The sequence below is a fragment of the Vipera berus genome (assembly GCF_964194415.1).
Source record: "Vipera berus genome assembly, chromosome: 5".
Taxonomy (NCBI): Eukaryota; Metazoa; Chordata; class Lepidosauria; order Squamata; family Viperidae; genus Vipera; species Vipera berus.
The window spans coordinates 95,485,538-95,513,363 of NC_138207.1; the positions used below are offsets into that span (position 1 = coordinate 95,485,538).

Below are 27,826 nucleotides of genomic sequence, written 5' to 3' on the forward strand. Positions count from 1 at the left end.
GACTATAAAGAAAATCTGGATGGAAGCATTTCTGTTTTGAAAGAGGTGAATCAGGGATACCTTGGGGATATCCCATGTATCATTCTCAAGTGAAGAACAAATACTAAAGCATTTTCTGAAAATACAAAACAAAATCTGTTTTGTTTCTCACGTGGATATGCACACCACCCTATGTTTCTTGGTCAGAGTGAACGTCTTAACCTAAAACAGATGTAGTTGCTGCTAAACAAAAAAACAAAAAACCATATTGTAATTCCGATGGCATTCTAGCAAACATGTTGTCGAAAAACTTCCACTACAAATCTCAAGTCAGGACCTAGATAGCTTCTAATGAACTTAATGACACCAAGTAAATATTTTGAATTTATAATGAGCCCTTAAAATATTTTAGTAGTCATTTCAAAAAGATTGTTGCTGTAAACAAGCAAAATATGTGGTAAGCTGTCCTTTGGAGCCACAGTGACTCCAGCACAGATTCCTTCAGTTTACCCACAAAGCCAATAATCAAATGAGGCCAATTTGAAAAGAATTCCAATGTTCTGCAAAGTTCTTGACACGAAGGACCACCCATTCAAGAAAGATCTCCTTGTTTCCAGCAAATCAGGATAAACATGGAACAGAGTCATTCACTTTTGGCAAGTTAAGAATAAAACAATGAATTATGGCAGATTTGAGGGTTTGGAGGGAGGACAGAAAACACAAGTCAGCATTATCTACTTGAATGAAAAAGAGAAATCTAAACAACTTTGACTCAATGTGTTTCCTTGGATGGAACAAATATCACTGGATGATTATTTAAGATGGAAAAAGAATTTATGGGGTGGACTGAGACAGGGATGTGCTTGGATAAGAAGCAAGACATGCAATCAAAAACTTCAGCCCTTCTCATACTTTCAGTTACTTTCACACATTACCTCAGCCTGTTCCCCTTTCACTGTTCCTCTAGTCTACTGATAGCGAAGGAGCAATGGCATTTGCCTATTTTCCTCCCTGGAACCAGGAACAAAGCCCAGGGGTCCCAACTTTGTGGAGCTCGGCCAAATGCATTTGCTGCTATGCTTCAGTCCTTCCAGGTAAGGCCAGAAAGTTGCAAATAGAGGAAGCAAGAACCAAGGTCAGTGTTTGGAAGTACGAGTAGAACAGAGGCGGGTGATACTGCAAGTCATGGGTGCTTCATGCATACATATTTTATATATATATATATATATATATATATATATATATATATATATATATATATATATATATGGATCTTTGGTCATTCGGGTTTTTTTCCCGCGTAGAAAAAAATCAGAACACACCCACCATTCAAAACACACTCCCACCCAATCAGAACACACCTAATCCCCCACCCAATCAGAGCACACCTCCACCCACAGAACACACCCCCTCTGGCAGTTTAAAAAAGAGGAACAAACAGCCACTACCACATGCTTCTCCCAGAAGAAGGAAGCTGAAGCCACCAGCCTGAGGATGACAGATGGGATTCCGTCGAAACGTTGCTCCTACACCTTCAATTCTACGTGGGAAAAAACCCAAATGACCAAAGATCCACATACAAACAACCACTCACTATATATATATATATATATATATATATATATATATATATATATATATATATATATATATATATATATATATATATTCTGACCTTGAAATTTCTGCTCCAGATTATCTCCCTAACACAACTTCACAAGATCTCATACACTACGCAGAAAACAGTTGTTTTGTATACAATGGATTGATAGGTCCTGATCTCTTCAGATACATACTTCCTAGTCAAGATGAATAAGCCTTTGATGATCAAAAATGAATTAGTAAAGAGGTCAATCTCTTGGTTTATAACACTAGCAATTGATTATTAGGACTGATGATGTTAATGAAATGTCTGCAAAAAAAACCCCCACCAAGCTCAGAGACCACCAAACACTCCACTGTTCAATCCTGAGCTGGGAAGATTCTCTTTCTATTGGTAGCAATTGCTGATAAAGCAATCTTCATGTTTTGCTCAAGGACTTCCGATTATGATTCATCTTAAATGTAAATGCTTTTTATCACCATACTGAAGGATTAGACTTTCAAAAATTAAACTCAGTGACATGTATGATAGCCAAAAGATAAGTTCAAGATCTAAAAATAAAAGTTTATTTAAAAAACCTCCAAGAATTCTATAGAAAAACCAGCAAAAAGCCAAAGTTGAATGTAAGACTATTACTGGGAAAGCTCAGATAGACTTTTGGAGCACGAAATGTTACAGGTAGTTAGCAAGCAGTTCTTCCCTGTGTATATTTATGCATTCAGAAATATTACAGGGAAGAATTTAAAGGTAATTTCTTCCCATTACTGGAATCTGGAGGATTCATTTGTTCCTTTCAAATCACTGCAAACTTTTGCTTTTCAGACAGGCATGAAATTTAGGCCCAAGATGTCCTGGTGCTATTCTGTAGCCCAGGTTAGCACAAGGATATTTAGACAGGTTCTTCCAAGTTTTGCTCCTAAACTTAAGGTCCACCAAAAAATCTTTGGCAATATTGTGTGAGGCTAGGAACCCAGGTAGACAGTTCCCTGGATGCACAAAAGGTTCAAACAGGGAGGGAGGGAGGGAAAAGGGGGAGGGAGGAATGGGAAGGGGAGGGAAGGGAAACATATAAGTATAGTAGTTTATTCTTCCCTTGAAGCTCTTTTCCACACAAGCACGGGGGTGGGGTGGGGGAATCTGGGAGAAAGAATATTTGCATTCCTTAAGCACTCATGTAACGTTCTGGCATCAAGTTCCATGAATGGAAAAGCACATTTTTTTGGGCTCCCCTGTTTGCAGATGTTGCTGCAGCAAATTCTCCCTTTACAGATTATGCTGCTCATCTGGGAAGACAGCCCCCCCACCCCCACCCCAGCCTGCCTGCTTGCACTTTAAATATTCAGATGAAAAGAAATGGTTTTAGAAATGCATCAGCCAAAACACCTTGGATCCTAGGATACAAACATTCACAAGCCATCTTGACATCTTCCTCTTCCCAATGGCTGAAAAACCAGGTTTTCTATTCTCAAAACTTGTGTATCACAAAAGCTGATTGGCAATCGTGGGCAGCTCTCAACCGCAACCCCTCCTTTAAACACTTCTTCTCACAAAACATCGACATAGGAAGCGTTGCCTTGGGCAGCTGTGGTCTTCCGTTATTCCTTCTTCAGCTATCTTACTTTCCTGTGATTGGACAGGAGGAAGAATCCTCTGGCTTGGAAGTTGCAAGGAGAATGCTTTTAAAAAGAGACTTCTTGAAGAAGCACACGTAGCTGGTCCCAAATATATATATATATATTTGGGAGAATTAATGAAGAGCCAAAAACAAAAATAAATCACTCGATTCTCACCCTATTCCGTTATTCCTTCCTCAGCTATCTTACTTGTTCTGTTTTTCCTACTTGCTCTGCACCAAAGGACTGGTTCTCCCTCTAGATCTACCTTTTGTTTTTGTGTCGGTACAACTCCAGGAAAATTGTGCAGGCCAAGCTACATGGTTTCTGCGAATATACAGACCTAGAATGTAGGTTGTATCAGCTCTCAAGAAGCTGTGGGTGGAAAGGAATAGCTGTGCCTCCTCCTCCTCTTACAAGGAGACAGATGCTTGTGACCATCCTGGTTGGGATGGAGTTGGGGTCACTTCTCTGCTCCCTTCACCATATAGCCCATCCTACCTGGCATTTGGTCAACAGGCATAGAAGTGAGCCAAAAAGTTTCGAATTTTCCAACACAGGGTATTAGCCCTAATTCTTCTTTCTTTTTTTCCAACTGATGCCGCGGTGTATTTAATCCTGGCAGTCCAATACAAATTGCCTAGTTCAGTGATGGAGAACCTTTTAGAGACCGAGTGCCCAAACTGCAACCCAAAACCCACTTATGTATCGTCGGGTGCCGGGTGGGCGTGGCCTACTGGGTGGGCGTGGCCCATTGGGTGGGTGTGGCCTATAGGATGGGCGTGGCTGCGGTGGTAACGGCAGACTGGATGGGACTAAAAAGTTCAATCAATCAATTCCAACTTTGCAAGATCATTTTTTCCCCGGGAGAAGTTGAAATTGATTGCTTGATTGAGCCTTTTTTTTTTGCGCATGGCAGCAGAGGCCTACGGTGAAAAGGTTTTATAAAACCCAGCGGAAGGCATAGGACTGGGGCGAGGGCGTCCGTGCCCACAGAGAGGGCTCTGCGTGCCACCTGTGGCACGCGTGCCATAGGTTTGCCACCACGGGTCTAGTTAGTTGGAATTCCAAAACAATTCTGGGCAACAGTAATGCCACATTGTATTCAGCAATGGGATGCGCTTTCATTGTTCAAATAGTCTTCATATTCATCTAGACAAAATCTCTCTGTTTGGCAGGAAGACTGTTTTTCAGGCATACATACCCTGAATGCATTTTCAAAACATGTGTAAAATTTCAATGGGAACAACCTTCCTTTATCTTGGGTCCTTTAGATGTTCTAGATCAGGTTAGGCAACCGTGGCTCTTTTATGACTCATGGACCTGCCCAGAATTCTATGTTGGCTATGCTGGCTCAGGAATTCTGGGCGTTGGTCCATGAGTCATAAAAGAGCCAAGGTTGCCTACCCCTGTTCTAGACCAACTCCAAGGTTTCCACCTCTGAAAGGAACTAGATTGGGTTCAACCTGCATTGAAGTTATTTGTTCAAGTTTACAACAAGCGTACGACCCAAGAAACAACAGGGGCTCAAGGAGAAGAAGTCTCTTTGGAACAAGGAAAGGTTGCAGCATTGGTGGCAGCAGAAGGCCTCTTGATAGTTCAGTTTGGTGCCCTTCTCTCACACAGCTGTGTTACTTTATATGCTCCCTCAGATCCTGCAAGATGTCTCCCAACAAAACTGAATTACCTCTTCTACGTTTCCTCTCCTTCTTCTCCAGCGGGAAAGAGAAGACCCCATGTTTTGAGCCATGGAGGAATTCCGCTTGATGCAGAAACACACAGACCAGCTGATGACATGCCAAGGCATACACTGGTTGTCTTTGATACCTAGCAAGGAAACCTGTCAAGGTGTGTGTGACCTGGTGAATAGCTAAAACCCCCAAACCTATACTTTATACCTTGGGAACCAAAACCTTAAATGCTTTTAAAAAGGGTTCTGCTGGCAGCAGTCCATGGGACTCTCCATACAAAGCAAGTGATCTTGAATTCTCCCTCCGTTCATGAGCCCTGATTGACTCCAGGAATACCAAGCTAAAGGACTGGGCTGCTTAGCAGGTAGCCATGGAAACCAAGGGACCCACTGCTAGCCTGCAGCAAAAGCCAAGGAGATAAGGCTGCAACCGCACAGTTTAGATTGTTTTCACAGCTGCGGTTTTCCTTCATTTCGGATCAAAGTAGCGAGCAACGTCTTTCCCTTTTAAGGGGCTTGAAAAATATTTGGCTCGATCTGCAGAAGAGGGTAAACATTTGTAAGCACAAATAATGAGATCATTGCAGAGTCAAGGAAAGGCAGAGGTTGCTTATGGGAGCTCAGAGGCTCCTACGTCATTCTGAGGGCCTGGGACCGGTTCTGGTGGGAGGAACAAAAAAAAGGAGGTGATCCATTCTCAGATCTGGACAGTGCCTTGAACAAAGCCTGTTATCCTTTGATTTAAGGTTGAGTCCTGGTGCTTTCGTGGACAATCCAGGCCAGTCTTCCTGGAAATAGGATGGAAGAAGGTTGCCACTGCCTTCTTCTGGGGTGTTCTTTCCAGCTTCCTGATCTGGCCCACAATCCTTGAACTCTTTGGCAGTTTCCCATCTAAGAACCAACCAGACATGATCCTACTTAGCTTCAGAACCCAGAAAAGATGACTCTACTTGGCCTTTGTGCGGATGTGCTCCAGCTGGAACATTATCATCCAAAATCCTGAGTAAATGATAGCATTATTATTTCATACCAGTGCAGTTCATAAGCCGTTCCTGAAAATATATGGGATGGCTGATGTTTACAGAGCAGAATGTTATTGCTCACTGCTGCTTGCACTTCCTGGTTTGATACCTAAGCATGAAGGTGAAAAAGTACCAAAAACTATTTGGTACTTCCAATATTTTTTAAAAAAAATATTGAAGTACAGAGTTCTTAGTGCCCTCTCAGCTTGGCTCTTTGCTTGCAGATGCTTCATTGCCCGACTAAGTAACTTCATTGTTGCTGGTGAGCAGTGCTTTTTTTGTAAAAGCAAAAGGTGCCGGAACTCACCCATGTCATACAACCCGCCTTGCCTACCCTACAAGGTTCCATCCAAAAAAAGGTGCCGGAACTCCGTTCTGAGCGTTCTATGACAAAAAAAGCCCTGCTGGTGAGTATGGAGTTTGTTCCCTGTTTACAAGCAAGAAGCTGCCCTCTCAGTATTGTTGGGGGTGTGTGGTTTTCTTCTTGGTAGTTCCTAAACATATTTATACACCATTCAAAAGAGACAATAAAATAGCTAAGAAGGAAATAAAAAGACCAGAACACAGCCTCTCCAGCAGCCAACACCCAGATAAGCAGGGATGAACACCAGACAAACAAACAGGGAAAGGACTCCTAAATTCAGCCCTGAGCAACATATATTCTCTTCTGTCGGTATTGAATAACTTTGCTCACATTGGCCTCTCTCCAGATTTGTTGACTAAAACTCCTAGAACACTGTGGCCGTTCTCTTTTCCTTCCTCCTCAACTATGTCATCCTACTTATTGGAAGGATCCATCAAACTCCTTAGATGTCAAAGTGAATTGCATCACATGAATGGCACAAGGTAAGCCTAGTGTGGACAGTACTTAAGATCAATTCTCTGTTGAGTTCAAAGGGCCTTAAAGTCCAGCCAATTCCCCCATACTTTAGTGAGGATAACTGAAGCCCCATCTGAGTTTTGTGAGTCTTTTTTTTTTATTTTAATCCCATTTATATCCCGCCCTTCTCCAAAGACTCAGGGCGGCTTACAATTTAAGCACAAACCAATGTGCTTAGCAGTAGCCTTCATTCTATGTATATGCCTGCTTATTAGGGCTTTCACACACACCCCAAGCGGCATTATTACAAAGTCAGCTTAATTGCCCCCAACAATCTGGGTCCTCATTTTACCTACCTGGGAAGGATGGAAGGCTGAGTCAACCTTGAGCCTGGTGGGACTCGAACCTGCACTAATTGCAGGCAGCTGGTGTTACTTAAGGAGGCATTAGCCCACTGCTCCACCAAGAGTCTGTTCTTTTTCATTACTCTGTGGTTTTATCATCTCCGCTATCTTTTTATTTTTTGTCTATTATGGTACGTTTATTCTTCTTTTAAATGTTTTTTTAAAAAACCTGTGAGCCACCCAGAGCTCCTGGGAGTCAGATGGTATATAACTAAATATTTACCATTATGCAGTTCTAAATTAGCTTATTAACCTGAACAGTGTTACGCTTGTGTTTCTACACATCAGTTATAAAGATCCTCTATTTCTACATTCTCAAGCCAGAAACCATCCATTTAGCAAAAAATTTTGGACTTTCATGTGCACTTAACATGACACAGGAAACAATACTGAGAATCAGTGCCAATAGACATGAACGGTGGAAATCCAGAGTCTAAGGAGACACAAATGATTAACTGCAGCTAAAAGGCTGTTTTTGCCATGAAGAAAACCAAAAACCTTAGTTAACCCAGGATTATTTTGGATGGGGCAGGGGGGAGAACCTGTTTAACATTCAGACTTTACCGAGTCAAAAAATTTTCTTCCAAAACTAAAACTGCTAAGGAAATTAGAACAGGAGAATTTTTTAAGAAAAATTATCTGGAAATTTATCATATTTTTTTGGCGGGGGGATTATTAAATGGGAAGGAGGAGATGGAGCAGCCCATAAAAATGGACCTAGATGTGGCATGATAGCAGTCTTCCAGTATCTCAGAGGCTGCCACAAAAAAGACAGGGTCAATCTATTCTCCAAAGCACCCGAAAGCAGGACAAGAAGCAATGGATGGAAACTAACCAAGGAGAGAAGCAACCTAGAACTAAGGAGAAACTTCCTGACAGTTAGAACAACTAACCAGTGGAACAACCTGCCTCCAGAGGTGGTGAATGCTCCAACACTGGAGGTTTTTAAGAAGAGACTGGACAGCCATTTGTCTGAAATGGTATAGGGTCGTGGTGGCAAACCTATGGCATGCGTGCCACAGGTGGCACCCAGAGCCCTCTCTGTGGGCACGGGCGCCGTCGCCCCAGTCCTAGGCCTTCAGCTGGGTTTTATAAAACTTTTTCGATTTAGGCCTCTGCTGCCATGTGCAAAAAAAAAAGGGTTCAATTTCAACTTCTCGCAGGGAAAAAAAAAGATCTCGCAAAGTTGGTATTGATTGATTGAACTTTTTAGTCCCACCCAGTCTGCAGCTATACACCGCAGCCACGCCCACCCAAAGGGCCAGGCCCACCTGGCACCCAACGATACATAAGTGGGTTTTGGGTTGCAGTTTGGGCACTCGGTCTCTAAAAGGTTCGCCATCACTGGTATAGGGTTTCCAGCCTGAGCAGAGGGTTGGACTAGATGACCTCCAATGTCCCTTCCAACTCTGTTATTTTGTTAAATCAGGGGTTTTTAAACTGTCTAAATGTTTTTCCACATGATGGCCTTTAAATGCTGAAACAATCCAACCAAGAGCACAAGCATCAAGGGATGTAACTGAGTTTCTCAGATATCTGAGTATCCAAGGACATGAAAAAACAAATGCAGAGGTAGGAGAGAAAAAGGAGAATTTTCTGAGGCCGGCCACTTGGTCTGGTATTCAAGAAATTGTTATCTGACAGTATCTAATTAAGAGTGAAAATTGGACCAAGGACCAACAGCTGGAAATAACGTCTTTCCAACATCTAGTTTGACTACTGAACTTCTGAATTCCATCCAAATGTGCTAATTTTTTGAAGTGATTTTTATAATAATGTGACGCATTCTACATCTTCTCGTTTCACGTACATTCCAAAAATTACCACTGTACTGGGAACAATATCCTGATTTCCCACATGTTTACATACAGTTCTACGACCTCGTTCCACTTCAATGAGAGAAGCCAGTAACTTTGAAAGCAAAGTCTTAAATCCATCAATTTCCTTTAAAATGATCTCCAATTGTGTTCAAGCTGCAATTTTACGAGGTATCATTTCACATAACTCAAATGTAGAATAACAGAATTGGAAGGGGCCTTGGAGGTCTTCTAGTCCAACCCCCTGCTCAGGCAGGAAACCTTCTACCATTTCAGACAAATGGCCGTCCAATCTCTTCTTGAAAACCTCCAATGTTGGAGCACCCACAGCTTCTGGAGGCAAGCTGTTCCACTGGTTAATTGCTGACACTATTACAAAATTTCTCCTTAGCTCTAGGTTGCTTGTCTCCTTGATTAGTTTCCATCCATTGTTTCTCATCTTGCCTTCTCCAGTGATGGAGCACCCACAACTTCTGAAGACAAGCTGTTCCACTGGTTGATTGTTCTGCCAGGAAATTCCTTCCTTAGTTCTACAGTAGGTTGCTTCTCTCCTTGATTACTTTCTGTCCATTGCTTCTTGTCCTGCCTTCAGGTGCTTTGGAGAATAGCTTGACCCCCTCTCTTCTTTGGGGAAGCCCCTCAATTATTGGAAGACTGCTACCATATCACCCCTAGTCCTTCTTTTCACTAGACTAGACATACCGAATTCCTGCAACCGTTTTTTGTATGTTTTAGCCTCCAGCACTCCAGTCATCTTTGTTGCTCTTTTCTGGACTCTTTTCAGAGTCTCAACTTTTTCTATCATGGCAACCAAAACTGGATGCAGGGTTCCAAGTTTGGGCTTCTCAAAACTAGTCGTCTCAGTGGACAAAGCTTCTGACATTTAAAAATCAAGAATGATCCTGCTGGAAAACCTTCGCTGAGTGAACATGAACAAAAAGCAGCACTTTTAACAAAAAAAAACCCCAAACCTCGGCAACAAAAACTTTTCAGCCTGTCCACTAGGCAAAAAATGCAAAACCTTTTTACAGGTTGTCTTATATTTATGACCGCAACTGGAAGCAGAACTTCCATTGCTAAGGGACACAGTCATTGATTGTACAATTATTTTTCCTGGGGTCTTCAAAAAATTAATAATAATAATAATAATAATAATAATAATAATAATAATAATAATAATAATTAATAATAATAAGTTGGAAGGGACCTTGGAGGTCATCTAGTCCAACCCCCTGCTCAGGCAGGAAACCCTATACCATTTCAGGCAAATGGCTGTCCAGTCTCTTTTTAAAAACCTCCAGTGTTGGAGCATTCACCACCTCTGGAGGCAGGTTGTTACCACACTCATTAAAAATTACCACACTCATTACAAATTACCACACTCATTAAGCAAATTCGGCTTCCTCCAGTGACTTTCCGGTCGCAAATGATGATCATGTAACCAGAGGATGTTGCAAAGCACCCGTGATCATGCAGACACTGCGGCAGTTTTTAAATGCTGGCACTGGCTATTAAGTCATTTTTTAAAGCACCATCTTAACTTCAAACAGTCATTAAATGGTTGCAAGGACTACCTGTTCAAGATGTCACAATGCTGACATTTCAGTCACAACAACACAACACCGTGATTTTGAAAGCATCTTTTCTTCAGACAGTATCCTAAAGGTTGTTTATTGTATTGGTTGTTGAAGCCAAAAGCAAGAAGGTATAAAAACATAAGATCAACACAAGGGATAAAAACAGAAGGTCTGCATGTTAGAGTAACCAACAACCTCGTGTTAAACCTTAGCAGCCAGAAAATAAAGCAACCAGTTGAGTTCAAGGAGATGTCTGCCTTTGTCAGCTCACAACGAGCGCCTTTTTTTTTTCTCCCATCCAACATGCATAAATCCAAACACTGTTTAATGATGATCACATGAAAACATCACACAAGTCAAAATCTTTACGATGACTCCTTTCTATACTTTGTATGCTCCAGTTAATCACACGCTTCTGGTATGGAAGACACAGAATCTTCTCCAATAATTTCAAAACCGAGTTGAGCCTTCACATCCAAGCACAAATGTTTGCAAGCAGCTCTTTCCCACAAAAACGAATCAACGTAACAGCAGGATGGGCTTGCCTTTAACACACCCCTATGTGAGGCTGTTCCAAATCCTACTGCCAACACAGCAGATAATTCCAGCCCTAGAGATGCCAATACTTCATGTGCATCCTCCATCTCCTTCAAAGGACCATCTCTATGCTTGAAGAAAATCAACCTCCTGAGTTGGGCCATACACACACACACACACACACACACACACACACACACTGCTCTGCTGATGGGTAGATTTTTTTAAAAAAATCTTTCCATCTGTTCTGCATTGATTTTATCATAATGTCTTTGACAATTCTTTTAGTGCTCCAATTTTATGTTCAACTAATCTGAATTTCTGGTACACTGAACATTTGATAGAAATACTAATGTCTAAAAAACTTGAAATATATTCATTTATGGATTCCCTCCCGCTTCTGTTCAATTGTGTCTTATTCTCAGAGACTGCCCTGCAGTTTTCTTGGCAAGGTTTTTCCACAAGTGGTTTGCCATTGCCTGCTCCCTTCATCTAAGTACCGATATAGATCCAACTACTGGATTTTTACTCATGTCACGTTTGCATATTTAAAAAGCAAGCGACTCTTACAGGGAGCATTCTGATTATTTAGATTCTTGCCCAAAGCTCGCTTGCCCACATTTTTAAAAGAACTCCACACTTCTTTATTTCCAATATCGATACTTTAGTCAGATTTAAGGCAAAAGAAAGCAGCTGTTTTTATTCAAGCAAAGAACAGCAAAGAAAATCAACTGATTGACCCAACTCAGCAGGGGAAACCTTTATCTTTTACATCAGGGGGTGTCAAACCGCGTCCACCTCATTGCTGGCCGTGGCAAAAAAAGTCGTGATACGTTGCGACACGTCACGTGACATTGCGAGTTTGACACTTCTGTTTTAGACAAACATTCAACCTTTCAATTTAGCTTTAAGGAGAAAAACAAAATATCTAGGGGAGAACGCTTGTCTTTTCTGCAAGTGTAATGCAACTGATTACTAACCAAACAGATATCTTCATTTTTCCCCCAAGATTCAGAACAAACCAAGACATCTGTACCAACTTGCTGCTAAATAACTAGACCCCCAGATGTGGAGTTCCTCCTCTGCCCTTGAAAACACTGTCTGAGCACAGCTGGAAGTGTATTTCTTATGCAACTCGATTCAGGAAGCAGCTGTTTCAATGGGCGTCAAAGCCAACTTGTTCCTTCTCCAAGATGCATGGTGTGTCCTCCATCGACTGAACGCCAAAGGTGATAGGAGGAAATAAGTTTTTTGACATCTAACTAGTTAAGCCTCAGTACATATTGACAATATTAACAACTTTTCAGTATACATGTAGTCCTTGACTTACGACTACAATCAAGCCCAAAATTTCTGCTGCTAAGGGAAACAGCGGTCAAGTGAATTCTCCCCATTTTTCTGGCCACAGCTGTTAAGTGAACCATTGCAGTTGTTAAATTAGTAGCAAGGTTGTTAAGTGTATCTGACTTCTCCACTGACTTTGCTTGTCAGAAGGTCGCAAAAGAGGGCCACATGACTCCGGGACACTGCGACCGTCATAAATATGAGTCAGCTGCCACACGTCTGAATTGTAATCACGTGACCATAGGGACGCTGCAATGGTTTTAAGTGTGACAAACGGTTACAAGTCATGAGAAAAGCTCATCTTCCTTCCCCTGTCCTGACCACTTTCTACAGGGGGACGATTGAATGCATCCTGTGATACGGCATCAGTCTGGTTTGGAAGCATCCCTGCTTCAGACAGGAAGGCCGTGCAGAGAGTGGTGAGGAGGGCCGAAAAGATCATTGGCAGTTCCCTCCCTCCCATCCAGGACATGGCACATAAGCCTTGCTTCAGCAGGGTCTGCAAGATTGTCTGGGACACTACACATCCTCTTCACAACCTGTTTTCCTTGTTCCCTACTGGGAGGAGGGGGCTTCGTGATATCTGAAGCAGAACATCCAGATTCAGCCACAGTTTCATTCCATGCAGCATTAACCTTGTGAACTCTCAGGCTTCCTCCTTCCGTTATGTATTCAAGATGGACAGTATTTAATATTTTATTGTTATGTACATGTAGGGGTGTGGATCTATACATATGTTGTATATAGTATGTTTTAGGTGTGTGTCATGTATGTGTTTCACTTTGAGAGCGGGCAACTAAATTTCATTTTTGATGTGTGCCGTTGTGCCCACAGTAAAAACAATGACAATAAAGATTATCTTATCTTTTTTTTTTCAGAGCCGTTGTAACTTTGAATGGTCACCAAACAAATGTTTGTAAGTTGAGGATTACCTGTATTTAGAGATCAATTTACTCCCACAGGGATAAAAATTCCACTAAGCCATTTTGATGAATGAACTGATGCACAAATGCAGTACACATTTCCCCATGTACTACGCACAATCCATGGAGGAACAGTATCGAGGTTTGCGCAAAGTGTCTGAGATTGTACTTGGCGTCTTGAAACAGGTGAAGCTACATGAATGTAGCATAGGTTTTCAGGAGTTAACAGATCAGTATGGAGCCTGGGATTTGGCTGCATTCATGAGGATTTATCCAAATTGCAACAAAAAAGCAATGCTTACCTTTCTTGGATTTTGCGCCAATCTTCAGTTTAGAGGGCCAAGCAATCTGAGTGTTAGTTTCTTCCATAATCTGTCAAAGGACAAGAAATCTTGGCTTAAATTTAAACACATTTGCTGTTTTCCATCAGACAGAAACAAGGAGAATTTCTAATAATTCTGAACTGCTGCAAAGTTGCCTTAAAATACCAAGAAATGGCTTTCAAGAGAAAAGTCTGATTTAACTCCAGTGGGGAATGAAGCTGATGGATTCTAACATTTTGACTGAAACATAATATCAATATATTTAAAAAATTAGCTTTTAGCTGACTGTTTCCTATTAGCCTCCCGTGCTTCCCTGAATTTTTGCCATGTTATGCCCTTATTTTTTTGCCAGCATTTTCTTAAAGTTACTCAAAATTAATCAGTAACTGGGCAACGTCCCCCAGGCTTATTTTGCTCCTGCTGAATTGTGCTCTGATGCCCAGTTCACAACTTGGCTTTGAAAGAGTGATCTGATCATCAGCTAGTGGGAACAGTCGCCAGCACTTCACACACACACACACACACACACACACACACACACACACACACACACACACATACACACACACACACACACACACACCAAGTCAAATAACAGAATAACAGAGCTGGAAGGGACCTTGGAGGTCTTCCAGTACAACCCCCTGCTGAGCAGGAAACCTTATACCATTCCAGACAAGTGACTGTCTAGACTCTTCTTAAAAGCCTCCAGTGATGGAGCACCCACAACTTCTGGAGGCAGGTTGTTCCACTGGTTAATTGTTCTCCCTGTCAGGAAGTTTCTCCTTAGTTCTAGGTTGTTTCTCTCCTTGATGAGTTTCCAACTGTTGCTTCTCATTCTGCCTTCAGGCACTTTGGAGAATAGCTTGACCCCCTCTTCCTTGTGGCAGCCCTTCAAATATTGGAAAAGGGCCCTGATCCTGAATATGTGGGCAGATGAACAACTGAAAAATAGGATATCACCCAACAAGGGTTTTGTCTACATGCTGTTGGTCACTAAATGAACGATTGTAAATTAAGGAGTAGCTGTGTCTTCCCTCTCCCACTGTCACCCTAAGATTAAAACATGAACAGGAAAGCATAAGGTAAAGGTAAGGGTTCCCTCGCACATGTGTGCTAGTCGTTTCCGACTCTAGGAGCCGGTGCTCATCTCCGTTTCAAAGCCGAAGAGCCAGCGCTTGTCCGAGGACGTCTCCGTGGTCATGTGGCCGGCATGACTAGACGCCAAAGGCGCATGGAACGCTGTTACCTTCCCACCGTAGCGGTCCCTATTTTTCTACTTTCATTTTCACGTGCTTTCGAACTGCTAGGTTGGCAGAAGCTGGGACAAGTAACAGGTGCTCACTCTGCTACGCGGCACTCGGGATTCGACCCTCCAAACTGCCGACCTTCTGATCAACAAGCTCAGCGTCCTAACCCACTGAGCCACATAGGGACTCCCAAACATCAAGAATATCCAAATACTAATTCGAACACTTCAAAGTAAGAATTGCAGCATAAAATGATTCCTTAAGAATGTCTCGTTGAATCTCTCCATGAGTCCCTGTTCTGGGTTTACCTCCTTTCTAGTTAACCGCTACATTACACTTTAGCCTTCTGCACGGATAATACCCTATGTTTACTTTCTTGTAGAACATCAGTAAAAGAGTGAACAAAGTAGGTGCATCCACTCCTATTTTAGGTAAGAAAATAAGCTTCGATTCTCTGGAGAAGAAGTCAGCCTACACAGTCCAGTTTCAAGAAATCATGGCTAAAATTAGGAGGAAAGAAACGGCATCCTTTGCCGATGTCTTACAGGAAAAATTTGAAAGACAAATACACACACTGAAAAGTTTATACTTCTTTCTATTGCCTATATCAATAGAATTCCTTGAAGCCACTATTTCCAGAGGATGTGCCATGTGGAAAAAGTGAGAAATGTCAGCCAGGACTCGAAAGCTCTTTGCTTTGAATGGGTTTCAGCCGCCATGGGGTAATAAATTGCAGCTGGGAGGCAACTTCAAAACAAGGCAGAGTTCTATCGCGACATGCACCTATTCCTAAAGAGTCCCAAACACAGATATGAAATAAGAACAGTAGCAGCGTCAAGTCTGAATGCTAACTCATTCAGCTCGGCCTGTTCATTGGAAGGGGAGCTATGGCAAATCTAGGCAGCATATGAAAAGGCAGAGACAAAGGCCAGTCTCAGATATTGCTTTCCCAATAGCAATGTATGACTGTCAGAGGTGGGTCATAAGGAAGGCTGAGCGCCGAAAAATGGATGCTTTCGAATTGTGGTGTGGAATGTCCCTTGAACTGCAAGGACATCCAATCAGTCAGTGCTAAAGGAAATGATACCTGGCTATTCTTTGGAAGGACAGACACTGAAGCTCAAATACTTTGGCCACCAAATGAGAAGAGAGGACCCATTGGAGAAGACCCTGATGTTGGGGAAGACGGAAGGCGAAAGGAGAAGAGAGAGTTAGATAATGTCATTGACGCGATGAACATAAATTTGGGCAAACTCCAGGAAACAGAAGAGGACAGGGGGGGTCTGGCGTGCTGTGGTTCATGGGGTCATGAAGAGTTGGACACAACTTTGGTGACTGGACAATAACTACTACCTATGTATCTTCAGAAGATGGAACTATACGAGTCTCCCAAATTCCAAATTTGGAACTGTCTCAAAAGGAGCAATATTCTCTGCTTGACAAGAGCTGTGAATGAGCAGTTTGGAAATTTGAACCCTCTTGCAAAATCAAAAAAAAATCCTGAATGTTGGAAAAGCGGTCCAGGTGTAATGTACGTCCAGGTAGAAGCTTGAGGCTATTTATGGTTAAAAACCAAAGGTGGACTTCAGTCTTGGTGCATTCCTTCTGCACAGGGTTGAGATGGACAACGTGGTGGAATACTGATCCCCAAAAGAGTGTGATATTCACAATTTTATGTAGACAAAACCTCGCACAAAAACAGGTTGAGTATGTGAACACAAGATTAACCTTTAGTTTAACTCTGGAAAGGCTAATGAACAGATCTCAGGAACCACTTGCTTGCTTCCCAGAAGGGGATCTAGAAAAATCATTATCTTAAGCAGCTTAGTGGGTGAGTATCGCATTACTCAGCGTGTTCAGTAAGACTTACTCTGGCACCCTTGCAGTGTTGAAAATCTAATGATTAGGCTAGTGTGAACGGGCTCCAAGTAGCATGCTTCTGTTCTACTGTTCTAAGTCCTAATTCACTCAGCTTCCAAATGAGAAAAGGAAGCAATCAAAATTTTTGTCCCGTGTATTGTTCGGGATCTCCTCTCCAAATTTTAACAAATGCATATATAGTAATTCCCCAGGACTACACGATCTATCCTTGATTTTCTGACATTCTTGCTGGAGCTACAGATTGCCTCCGGAAGCTGGGAGCTTCTCGGAACACAATTGGAAATTGTGATGGGTTCTACAGATGGCAAAAATCTCATTTTAAAAAAGGGAGAGAAGTGGAGAAAAGAACACAAATGCCAAGATTCTGATAGGAAAAATATTTGCTGCTTTCCTGCTTGATAGATGACAGGTACAAAATGATAAAAGCAGGTTGGTAAATTGATGGAATGCAGGCAAGGTTGTCTCAGGCTGACCAGCACTCAGCACTTAGGTCTGCTGGTGCTATCCAGAGCTGTCTCAGCAGGTGGTAACTCTCCGTGTCTGGATTTAGAAGCTAAGTGGGGTCTGGCATGGTCAGTTCTTAGATGGGAAGCCAGGGCAGTAGACTAGACTACAAATCCCAAAAATGTTACTGGAAGAAGCAGTCACTGCCAGGAAAACTACAAGAACTCACTAGGAATCAAGAGCAAATTGATGGGGAATTTACCCATCCCATCTTCCCACAAGCTAACAGTCTCTCTCTCTCTCTCTCTCTCTCACACACACACACACACACACCCTTTTTGTTAGAAATCTGCAGTTAACGCTATTGCATCTTTCAAAAAAATCTACATTAGCGTCATGTTTCAGGGTGAGCTATGATTAAACTGTTAGAGAACCATCTGTCCGTGACACTTTTGTTTTTAAAAAAGGGCAGCCAGTGATTAGGAAATCATTACTTCAGCTGAAAATGATCCAGTGATTAAATCATATCAGATGCTTGTGAATTTATTTCATCAAGCAACGTAAATAGCGGTCTATGAAAATTTAGATTACGAGTGGCTTACGTGGGATTGTAAAACAGAAAATAGACCATGACAATTCAATATAATAAGAGAATGCACGCAACTGAGGCTCAAACCCATTACTGATGCGATCATCCAGCACCCTGGTCCAATGTCCAGGGAAGAACACAGTTTTCAAGATGATCCAATTTCAGGAGGCATGGTGTTCCATAGGACAAATGCCAGAACAGAGAAAGCACAACTCCTGGGTCCCACCAGATGACACTAGAGAGAATCTCCTTCTTATCAGATCTTAGGGGACAGGCTGAAATGATCAGAGACAGACAGTTTTGAAAATCATCCAACCCTAATCTAGGCCAGGAAAGGGTTTTTAAGTGGTAATGAGTACCTTGAATTGTTACTGTAACCTATTGGGAGCTAGTAAGACTCACAAATAGTTGTGTAAATTGGGTGTGCATCCAGACCTTTTAATGAAAAGAGGAACTAGGGGTGAAATGATAGCAGTGTTCCAGTATCTCAGGGGCTGCCCCAAAGAAGAGGGAGTCAAGCTATGCTCCAAAGCACCCGAAGGCAGGACAAGAAGCAATGGATGGAAACTAATCAAGGACAAAAGCAAACCAGAATTAAGGAGAAACTTCCTGATGGTGAGAACTATCAACTAGAGGGATGGCTTGCCTCCAGAGTTTGGGGATGGTCCAACACTGGAGGGTTTTAAGAAGACACTGGACAACCATTTGTATGGGATGGTATAGGATTTAGGTTGGTATAGGTTGGAGTAGAACAGGGCCTTTCAACCTTTTCACCCATTGTACCACTTTTAGGATATGGCAACATCCGAGTACCATCAGTCGCCTAGCAAGGTGTCAAAAACTTGATGACCAAAAAAAAAAAAGTGATGAAGTACAGGTAGCCCTCGACTTACAACAGTTTGCTTAGTGACTGTTCAAAGTTACAATGGCACTGGAAAAAGTGCCACAGCCGAACAAGACACCTGCCTGCCCGCCTGGCGGCGCTCTTCCTCCTGTCCGAGGTTTTCATTGTTGTGAGCATTTCTGTTGAGGATTGGCAGCAGGGGTGGGGTGAGGGGGTGATTGGTTTTTATTCCCCCCCCCCGTCTGCTGGGTGGTTGCAGCAGGTTTTGGTCACTTCACATGACCCTGGGACACTGTGACCGTCATAAATATGAATCAGTTGCCAAGCATCTGAATGCAAATCACAAGACCCTGGAGATGCTGCAACATTCCAGCTGATCGGCGCTTCTTCTGGGCTGAGAAGCACCAGGATCAGCGCCGAGCTCCAGCTGGAGCCTGGCGCTGATCCTGGCACTTCCACTGAGCCCTGACAGCCCTGCAGCTCCAGCCGTCTCTCGCTCAGGCTTGTGCGGTGCTGCCACTGGTTCAGCTCATTCCCCTCCCCCGCTACCACTTTTCTAGGATGGTTGCGTACCACCTGCCAGGTGCCAATGTACCACAGGTGGTACCCGTACCACTGGTTGAAAAGCCCTGGACTAGAAGACCTCTGAGGGTCCTTCCAACTTTGTTATTCTGTAACTATTTGCACCACTTCATTCGGAAACATTTGCATCTTCTAAAAGGTTTTCAGGGGCAGCCCCAGGTAGAGCACATTGGGACAGTTCAGAGAGAAGGCAAAATTTAGGAATGGGTGTGATTTTTGCACAAAATTGATTTGCATAAAAGCCTTCCTGGTCACATCTGCCACCTGCTCTTCAAGCAAGAGTTTTGTCCAACTTTGCATCCAGTTTGAACTGAAGAAATAAATTGCTGACTCAGGGGGTCTGTTCTCCCAATTCCTAGTTATCTGACAATTCAAATTTAATCACACTTTCAAATAAGATCTTGGCTGATTCACCCAGCCCTCCTTAGCAACATCTGCAAATATATGAATTTTTTAAATTTCTTGTCATCCTGTCTTCCGAACAAGATGTAGCCATTTTAGTTTCTTATTGCACAACATTCCCAAACTCCCTCCCCCTCACCATTTCGACACCCGTCTTCCAGCCAAGCATGTGATCCTTGTGAGAAAACTGGGTTTTGGAGTTGTTTATTTTTTTAACCCCATCTTGAATTTTTATTTTACACAAGAAAATGTTTTAAGAGATTGAAGAAAACAGCAGAAAGAAAGAAATGAGTAAGCCATGAGCAGTTACTCCAAAGAGCTTTTCCGAGTTTCTCTTTCAGCCACAATATTTTACAGGCTACCAAAAATGCAAATTTCTGCAAATTTAACATTTTTTTCTGCAATTCACACAAAGATGACAAATGCCTCAGCCTAGCTGTGTCAACCAACTCCAAGTCCTGCATCTCTACAATTATTTTTCCTTCCATCCTTAAATAGCAGAGCAGAGAAGGGACAGAAAAAGCAAGAATTTTCATTTCCAACACTGAATGTCTTCAATTCAAGCAGAAGCCAATTATTTTAGGGATTTTTCCCAAAACCCTCCCCCCCAACCCTTAATTCAGAAGCATCCACACAAAAAAGGAAGACCAACCTAAACCACAAGGACCACATTCTTATGTATTAGGAACCAAGCTAACCATAATAGAAACATAATATTATTTTTCTAAACAGAAGAACATTCCAAAGTCATCACTGGCCATCATGGAGAGAGACCTAGAATTTTGGGGCTGGGTCTAGAATCTGGACCACACTGTGGAGCTGACCATACATTTCCCAGTCCTAAGTGTTATGTATCCAGGTACAGGCATCTGCATAGCAGCAGCCACCAGGGGGCGTTGGCCTGGACGGTTTTGGCGGGAAACCCAGTTTCGGCGGGAAACCTAGGGCCAACCCCATTGGCTAGCTGCCTACCTGGCCAGGTATATAAGGAGGCCAGGTAGCCCTTGTTCTTCAGTACGAACCCCCCCCCCAAATAAAGAGCTGAACTCGTACTCCGGCTGGTGTCTCTTCCTTCCGTCGGACCCACTACATGACACTAAGATTAGTTAGTTAGCCCCAGAGAAGGTGAAGAGAAGTTATTGTCCTCTATGCAAAGGTAGGAGAAGGCTAGGCTCACAGATCTTAGATCTGGCACAGCCCATCCAATGGCTTTGTATTATTGCTCAATGGGAAGGCTTGGCCATATATGTGTCCGATCTACTCTAGATTCTCCAAGTATTTAACAAAAACAAGAACTTGTCCATTGTGTTCAGGACTCAACCCAAAAAGCATTTCTGTTAAGTTGCGGCAGGCACACCTATGGATGCAACGACTCTTACCTTCTGGAAAAAGTCTTCTCCACTTTTCCCCTTTCCTTCAGCAGCAGCTAAAAATAAAAATGGAACACAATTAATCAGATCTCCCGCAACATCTTTGTCCTTGTTTACTAGCCAATCGAGGGCAATCGTGGACATCTCTGTGGGGAACTTCCCAAAGCAGACTGTTCTGCCAATGAAAATAATGTTGAGGCCGAAGTGCACGATTGAACTGAATATTAAAAAGTTTGAGAAATAACCTAGTACGAAAACTTTCCCATGCAAATGATGGAAAGATTTTGGCCAATTAACCATAATTAAAATTTAGAGAACCCCCCCCCCTTTCCCCAAAATGAGAACTTTTGTCATTTTGTCTCAGAAAATAAAATGGAATAAAGAGCCCTCAGCTCTCAGTTACTTTTCCCTGGATCTACCAGATTTCTCACAGGGTCCAAAAAGTCCACCTCATTTTTTTTAGATTTTTGGAGGTGATTCGTACAGGTTTATATGCCTCCTACTGGAAAGAATCCCAAAGCAATTTACAAGTATAAATATATAAATATATACGTATAAGCCATATCTCTTAAAAAATGCAACCCCCCCAGATGGTTAAAAAAAACCCAAGAGAAAAGTATAAACAAAAGCAGATTTTTTCCCCTCCAGATGCAGAAAAAATATTCAGCTAAAAGATATCACCGCGGGTACAATCTCAAGGCCAAAGAGCCATCCAGAGGTTGACTGCTCCCACAGAGAAGGGCTGACCCAAAGAGGCCCCAAGATGGCACCCAGTGGTTTTGAGCACAACCAAACCATCCATCCACTCCTAACAGATGATCCTTGCCTTCTCTATTTCACTAAAACCAGCCATTTTAAAGGGACACGTGGCTACTTGGTTTTGAAGGATGGCTCACATTGCTTCCACTGTTTTTAACCTTTCTAAGCTTCACAACGAATCCAAAGAATTACTTTTAAGTGCTTAGTTACACGCTGTGACATCCATTTCTCTCTCTCTCTCTTTTATTTCTCAACAGCATAAAAACACCATCTAAGACATCAAAGTCTATGGTTTTTTTCCCCAGCCATGTACTTTTAGCTCGGTATCCTCGAGCTGAGAGCCATCTTGGACCCAGAAAAAATTTCTGCCTCGTTCTCTGGAACCCCGCTTAGAGACAATCGAATGTTTTTCTTTGACTTTCACCGCGGAAGCCTTTGAACTTCCTTCCGCCAATAAACCAACTCTGGTCTGCATATTCAGGAATATCCAGTTACAGATCACTTGCATAACTTTATTCTTCCACAGAGAGAACATTTCCAAAAACCACCACTTCGGCTTGAAAGTGAAATTAAAACTAAATAGAACCCAATGTTTTGTTTTTTGTTTTGTTTTTTTATAAAAAGACAATTGTTGGGATTTTCAGTCCCCTGGTACTTAAGCTAATTAGAGGTTAGGAAGCTCTAATTTCTTCCTGTGTGGGAAAAATCAGTTTTTGCCAGACCGAAAGAAAAAAACAAACACAAAATGCTGTCTTGAGGCAGCATGGTAGCCTTGGACATTCTCACAAGGCCAAGACCACAAGCCCCACCTTCTTTGAATATCTAAAATCAATTGCTTTTTTTATTTTAAGAAAACAAGATGGTGGGTGGGTGGACTGATTTCTTGCATAGCACATTGTCTATCTCCCTGGTCATCCCTCTTCCCAAGAACGCCTCCATGTCTCTTGGAGAAATGGATGGCTGCAGTGCAGTGGGGATGAATCACTAGGGGTGATATGATAGCAGTCTTCACAAAGAAGAGGGAGCCAAGCTATTCTCCAAAGCCCCTGAAGGCAGGACAAGAAGCAATGGATGGAAACTAATCAAAGAGAGAAGCAACCTAGAACTAAGGAGAAACTTCCTAACAGTGAGAACCATTAACCAGTGGAACTGTTTGCCTCCAGAGGTTGTGGGTGCTCCAACACTGGAGGTGTTTAAGAAGAGACTGGACAGTCACTTGTCTGAAATGGTATAGGTTCTCCTGCTTGAGCAGATGTTTGGACTAAAGGACTTCCAAGGTCCTTTTCAACTCTGATCATTTGTGTGAAGAACTTTCAACATACTATAGAGGTGTTAGGTTTCCCAAATTAAAAAGAAAATTAAGTAAAAAGAGAAAGAGAATAAAGGTTGTTGATTCTATAAACAGAAGATGATATGGTAGGATCATTCTCTGCCCGCAGCCATTTTTAACCAAAACATCCCTCAACTCTGGCCATTTTGTCTCATGAAAGCAGTCAGAATTGGACTGATAGAGGATGGAGGAAAAGTGTTTCACTAATTATTATTATTATTATTATTAATTTTATTTTATTTATTAAATTTATCTGCCTCCCATCTCATTTTGAAGCGACTCTGGGCGGCTTACAGCATAAAAATATTAAAATAATCAAAGACAAATATTTCTAACACAATGAAATGGAAGTACAATCAAAGTAAAATCAGAATGCAGCCACGCGGGTTGTGATGGGGGTTTCCTGATACTCCCATGTAACACCTCTGCTCCGTGAGTTGCATTGGCTTCCAGTTGCCCTCCGGGTGAGATTCAAGGTGCTGGTAATGACCTATAAAGCCCTAAATGGCATGGGTCTGGATTATCTAAGGCAGACATGTCAAACACAAGGCCCGGGGGCCAGATCCGGCCCGTGAAGTGGTTTCATGTGGCCCGCGAAGCCATCCTGGAAACAGTGAGGGAACGGCCCCCACTGCCTTGGCCCTGACCCAGAGACCCTCCTTCTGCCAGAGACCCTCAGATCTGTCCCACTCCTGCCCAGGGTCCCATAGGCACCCTTGATGCCAACGATGTAGAGCTGGCCACGCCCACCCAGTAGGCCATACACACTCTAACCACACCCACCCAGTAGGCCACGCCCACCGTGGCCATACCCACCCGGCCCCTTGAGGGAAACCGCAATGCTGATGCGGCCCTCAATGAAATTGAGTTTGACACCCCTGATCTAAGGGAACACCTGCTGCCGGCATCAAGCTCCCTTCGTCCTGTGCGCTCCCACAGGGAGGGCCTTCTCAGGGTACCGCCGGTAAAAGATTGCCGGCGGACAACATCCAGGGGGAGGGCCTTCTCTGTGGGTGCACCTGCCCTTTGGAACCAGCTGCCCGTAGAGCTTAGGACTGCCCCTGACCTTCGCTCATTCCGCTGGGACCTGAAGACCTGGCTCTTTGAGCTTTCTGGCCTGGACTGAGAGTATTAATTGGGGTTTTAATTGGATTTTAATTGGGGTTTTATATTTATTCAAGGTCTAAATGTAATTATTTTAACTGTTCTTAATTTTTGTAATTGTTGTATTGTTATTTTAAAAAACCTTGTGAACCGCCCTGAGTCCTACGGGAGAAGGGCGGTATATAAGTCTAATAAAGATAAAGATAAAGTTACAAGATGGGAAAGGAGGGAGCCGGATTGTGGGGGTGGGGCGGTGGGTTGGGTCTTAATTAATCAATATCTAGTGTGATATTCTACCACTGGGGCCCCAAGCCATCTGGTACTCACAGAAAAGGTCTTTAAATTTGGGTAAGAGTTTTAGAAGGAAGTTGATAACATAGACATATTTCAGTCAAGCCTTGACTGGTCTTGACTCTGAAGGATGGATCCTCACCAAGAACCAACCTGGGAAGTATCTCCTTGTTGGTTCTGCTTGTTTCTAGAGCTGCTTTCAAAAGAAACCACCAAACCTGGTGTTTTTAGTTAGATTTTGGGTGTAGCCCTCAGCCAGGATACCGTGAATGAATTCTCTTGAAGGTTCCCCTCATTAGAACACAGTTTTTGGCAAATCTGGGGTGCTCCAGACCCGGGGGATCCTTCTTGCTTCACCAGGCTGGCTGGTACAAAGTTTCAGCCTCCTCAAGTGTTTTCCTTGCATGAGAAGAGAAGAGAAGAGCGCTGGATTTCTGTGTAATGAACAGACCTTCCCCAAAGAATTCACAAGTTAGCAAAATCTGACCCAACTAATGGGCAGAGGGCTTTTTTTCTCGTGTTATGAAAATATACACGCTCTGGTTAACTTCTCAAATTTAATAGACTGAGCCTTTTTCCACTACGATATTTATAAAGATTATCAGACCATTTATTAAAAAGAAGAAGAAAAGCACTCCATTGCATATAAATTACAGGTGCCTTCGAAACTAATTCCACTCAAATATATATTTCAATTTGCATTTCAGCTTCACTCTTGTGGGTTATCATGTCGGATTGCATTTCATATTTTTCTCATTTGTAGCCAATACAAGGCTGCAAATGTTGCGTCCAGAACTAACAGCACAAAGTTGAAACAGGTGTTAACAGTTATGGTATCCATGAACTTTGAGAATTTGTCCACTATAAACATGAACAAAGCACTACTGAACATCCTTGAGATTGAACTTAAACAAATTATTCTTAAAATTCTAAATAAAGTGTTATTGTAATTAAAGTTTACGGCAGTAGCTTCTGGAATGTTTCTAGGAAAGAAAGGGGCCTATAAAGCTTTGGAAACTTTTGTGTCAAGGCAGAAATTCTAAGGGTGTCATTCTTTTTCAATACACATCTTTCTTCACACAGGTAGTCCTGGATTTAATTGGTTGTTTAGTGAGCATTTAAAGTTAGAACAGCACTGAAAAAACGACTTATGACTGGTTTTCACTCTTAGGACCATTGGCCCCATGATCACGTGACCCCCCCATGATCACGTGATCAAAATTCAAATGCTTGCTGGCTCATATTTATGATGGTCGCAGTGTCCCAGGGTCATGTGATCCTCTTTGGTGACATTCCAACAAGCAAAGTCAATGGGGAAGCTAGATTCACTCAGCCACCATATTAGTAACTTAATAATTGCAACGATTTACTTAACCACTGTGGCAAGCAACGTCATACAACGGGGCAAAACTCAACAAGTGTCTCGTTTTGCAACGGAAACTTTGGACTCGGTTGTGGTCTTAAGTCGAGGGCTACCTGTAATCAAATCAATCCCCAAATATTTCAACAGTGCTGAGGCTAGCTAAACAGGTCAGTAGCTTTGCACCTGTAGAGACTCAACTGTATCCCTCTCTAGCATTCAAAAATCCATAGACAATAAAATCATTCAATACTGAAATCACCTTTCAATATTGGAAACCCAACTCCTAGGTAGGACCTCTTGGGTGGATCCATCCTATTTTCCTGGCAAAAGTATAGAAATATTTGCTACTGCCTTCTTTCACAACTTGTTTTTAACTTTCCAGAGTAGCTTGCAGCCCCTGGGATTCCCTGATGTTCTCCCTTCCAAATGCTAACCAGGCCCAGCTCCGCTTAGCTTCTCAAGATCAGCCAAAGTCAACTAGGAGCTGCCGCCCAGATGGGCAGGTTAATGTTTAAGAGGGCTATATTCCTCTTTGTTCAGCAGGCTTCCATTTGTGGTTTTATATTTTAATTCTGTCCTTTCATCTGAGACTCCCATAATTTTGCAGATTAGTGAAGTGGAATCTCTTTATTGTCTAAAACTTGACCTTGATATCCTTGATATCCTTTTGTCCTAGGCTGGACAAAAGCTAAAGATTCAGAGACAGAGGCCAAATATATTTGAAAACTAAGTTATTATGCAGAACACATCAACGTATCCTATCTCAACCAAAGTGTCACTCTTCTAAGGAGCATTTATGGTACCAAAATCTGTGTTTGGTAGCAGCGAAATGAAGTCACTGCTGATGCAACATCAAAGCAAGAGAAATTGTTATCGTTTATTTTTGCAGCTGTCTGGACAGAGACATTTTAAAAAGCAAGTTGTGAATTCTTGCAAAAGAGGCAGCACATTATTTTTTCTTCTGTAGCAGACATGTGCCTCTGATCAGGGGAATCTTAATTCTAGAAACCTGAAAAAATATGGTCTGGAAAGAAAAGAATGCAGATTTCAAGATTAAAATTTTAAAAAGCTATGCCTTTTTGGGTGGGTGGAGTCTTTCATTCCTCAAATTAAAAGATGCAAAGCATCATCTCAACCTCTTTGCAAACACACACACAAAGACAGCAGAAATTTCCTGGGTTGACAACCCCAAACGGAACTACGAGACAGTTGGCATGGCTTGTAACCTTCCCACATCTTTACAAGGGATGTAGACACCGAGCGGATTTTTTAACAATTTCCAAATGAGGCTCAAGTATGCATTATTCAAACTGGTATGATAAAAAAAAGCCAACTTGCCTAGCCCTTCCTCACAACCTCTAAAATAAACATTTATATTTCGATGCTTTTTAGTTCAGAAGTTACGGAGGACTATCAGAAATAACGTAGGGCCGTGATGGGGAACCTTTTAGAGACCGAGTGCCCAAACTGCAACCCAAAACCCACTTATGTATCATCGGGTGCCGGGTGGGTGTGGCCCTTTGGGTGGGTGTGGCCAATTGGGTGGATGTGGCCCACTGGGTGGGCGTGGTTGCAGTGGTAACAGTAGACTGGGTGGGACTAAAAAGTTCAATCGATCAATTCCAACTTTGCGAGAACTTTTTTTCCCGCGAGAAGTTGAAATTGATTGAACCTTTTTTTTTTTTCTACACGGCGGCAGAGGCCTAAAGCGAAAAGATTTTATAAAACCCAGCTGAAAGCCTAGGACTGGGGCGACAGCATGCGTGCCCGCAGAGAGCGCTCTGCGTGCCACCTGTGCCATAGGTTCGCCATCACGGACGTAGGGCTTTCTGCATCTGCCAAATATAAATTAATTCATAAACAGGCAACAGGCTTCCTGGATTCATTCATGGCTCCCGAAGGCCTCCTTTCTGTGCTCACCAGCATCTCCCAACTGCCACCGCTGAAATTTAACAGCACCGTTTC

General features: G+C 42.5%; 1 protein-coding gene across 1 annotated transcript in view; it reads right to left on the bottom strand.

Moving 5' to 3' along the window:
- The window catches only part of BICC1 (BicC family RNA binding protein 1), a gene marked incomplete at its 5' end in the record, with an annotated part of 129,562 nt that overhangs the window by 47,509 nt on the left and 54,227 nt on the right, over positions 1-27,826 (bottom strand). Inside the window, 2 exons of the mRNA XM_081328267.1 lie at positions 13,632-13,701; positions 21,024-21,070. Coding sequence (XP_081184393.1) covers positions 13,632-13,701; positions 21,024-21,070 — 117 coding nt within the window. The remainder of the gene's footprint in view (positions 1-13,631; positions 13,702-21,023; positions 21,071-27,826) is intronic.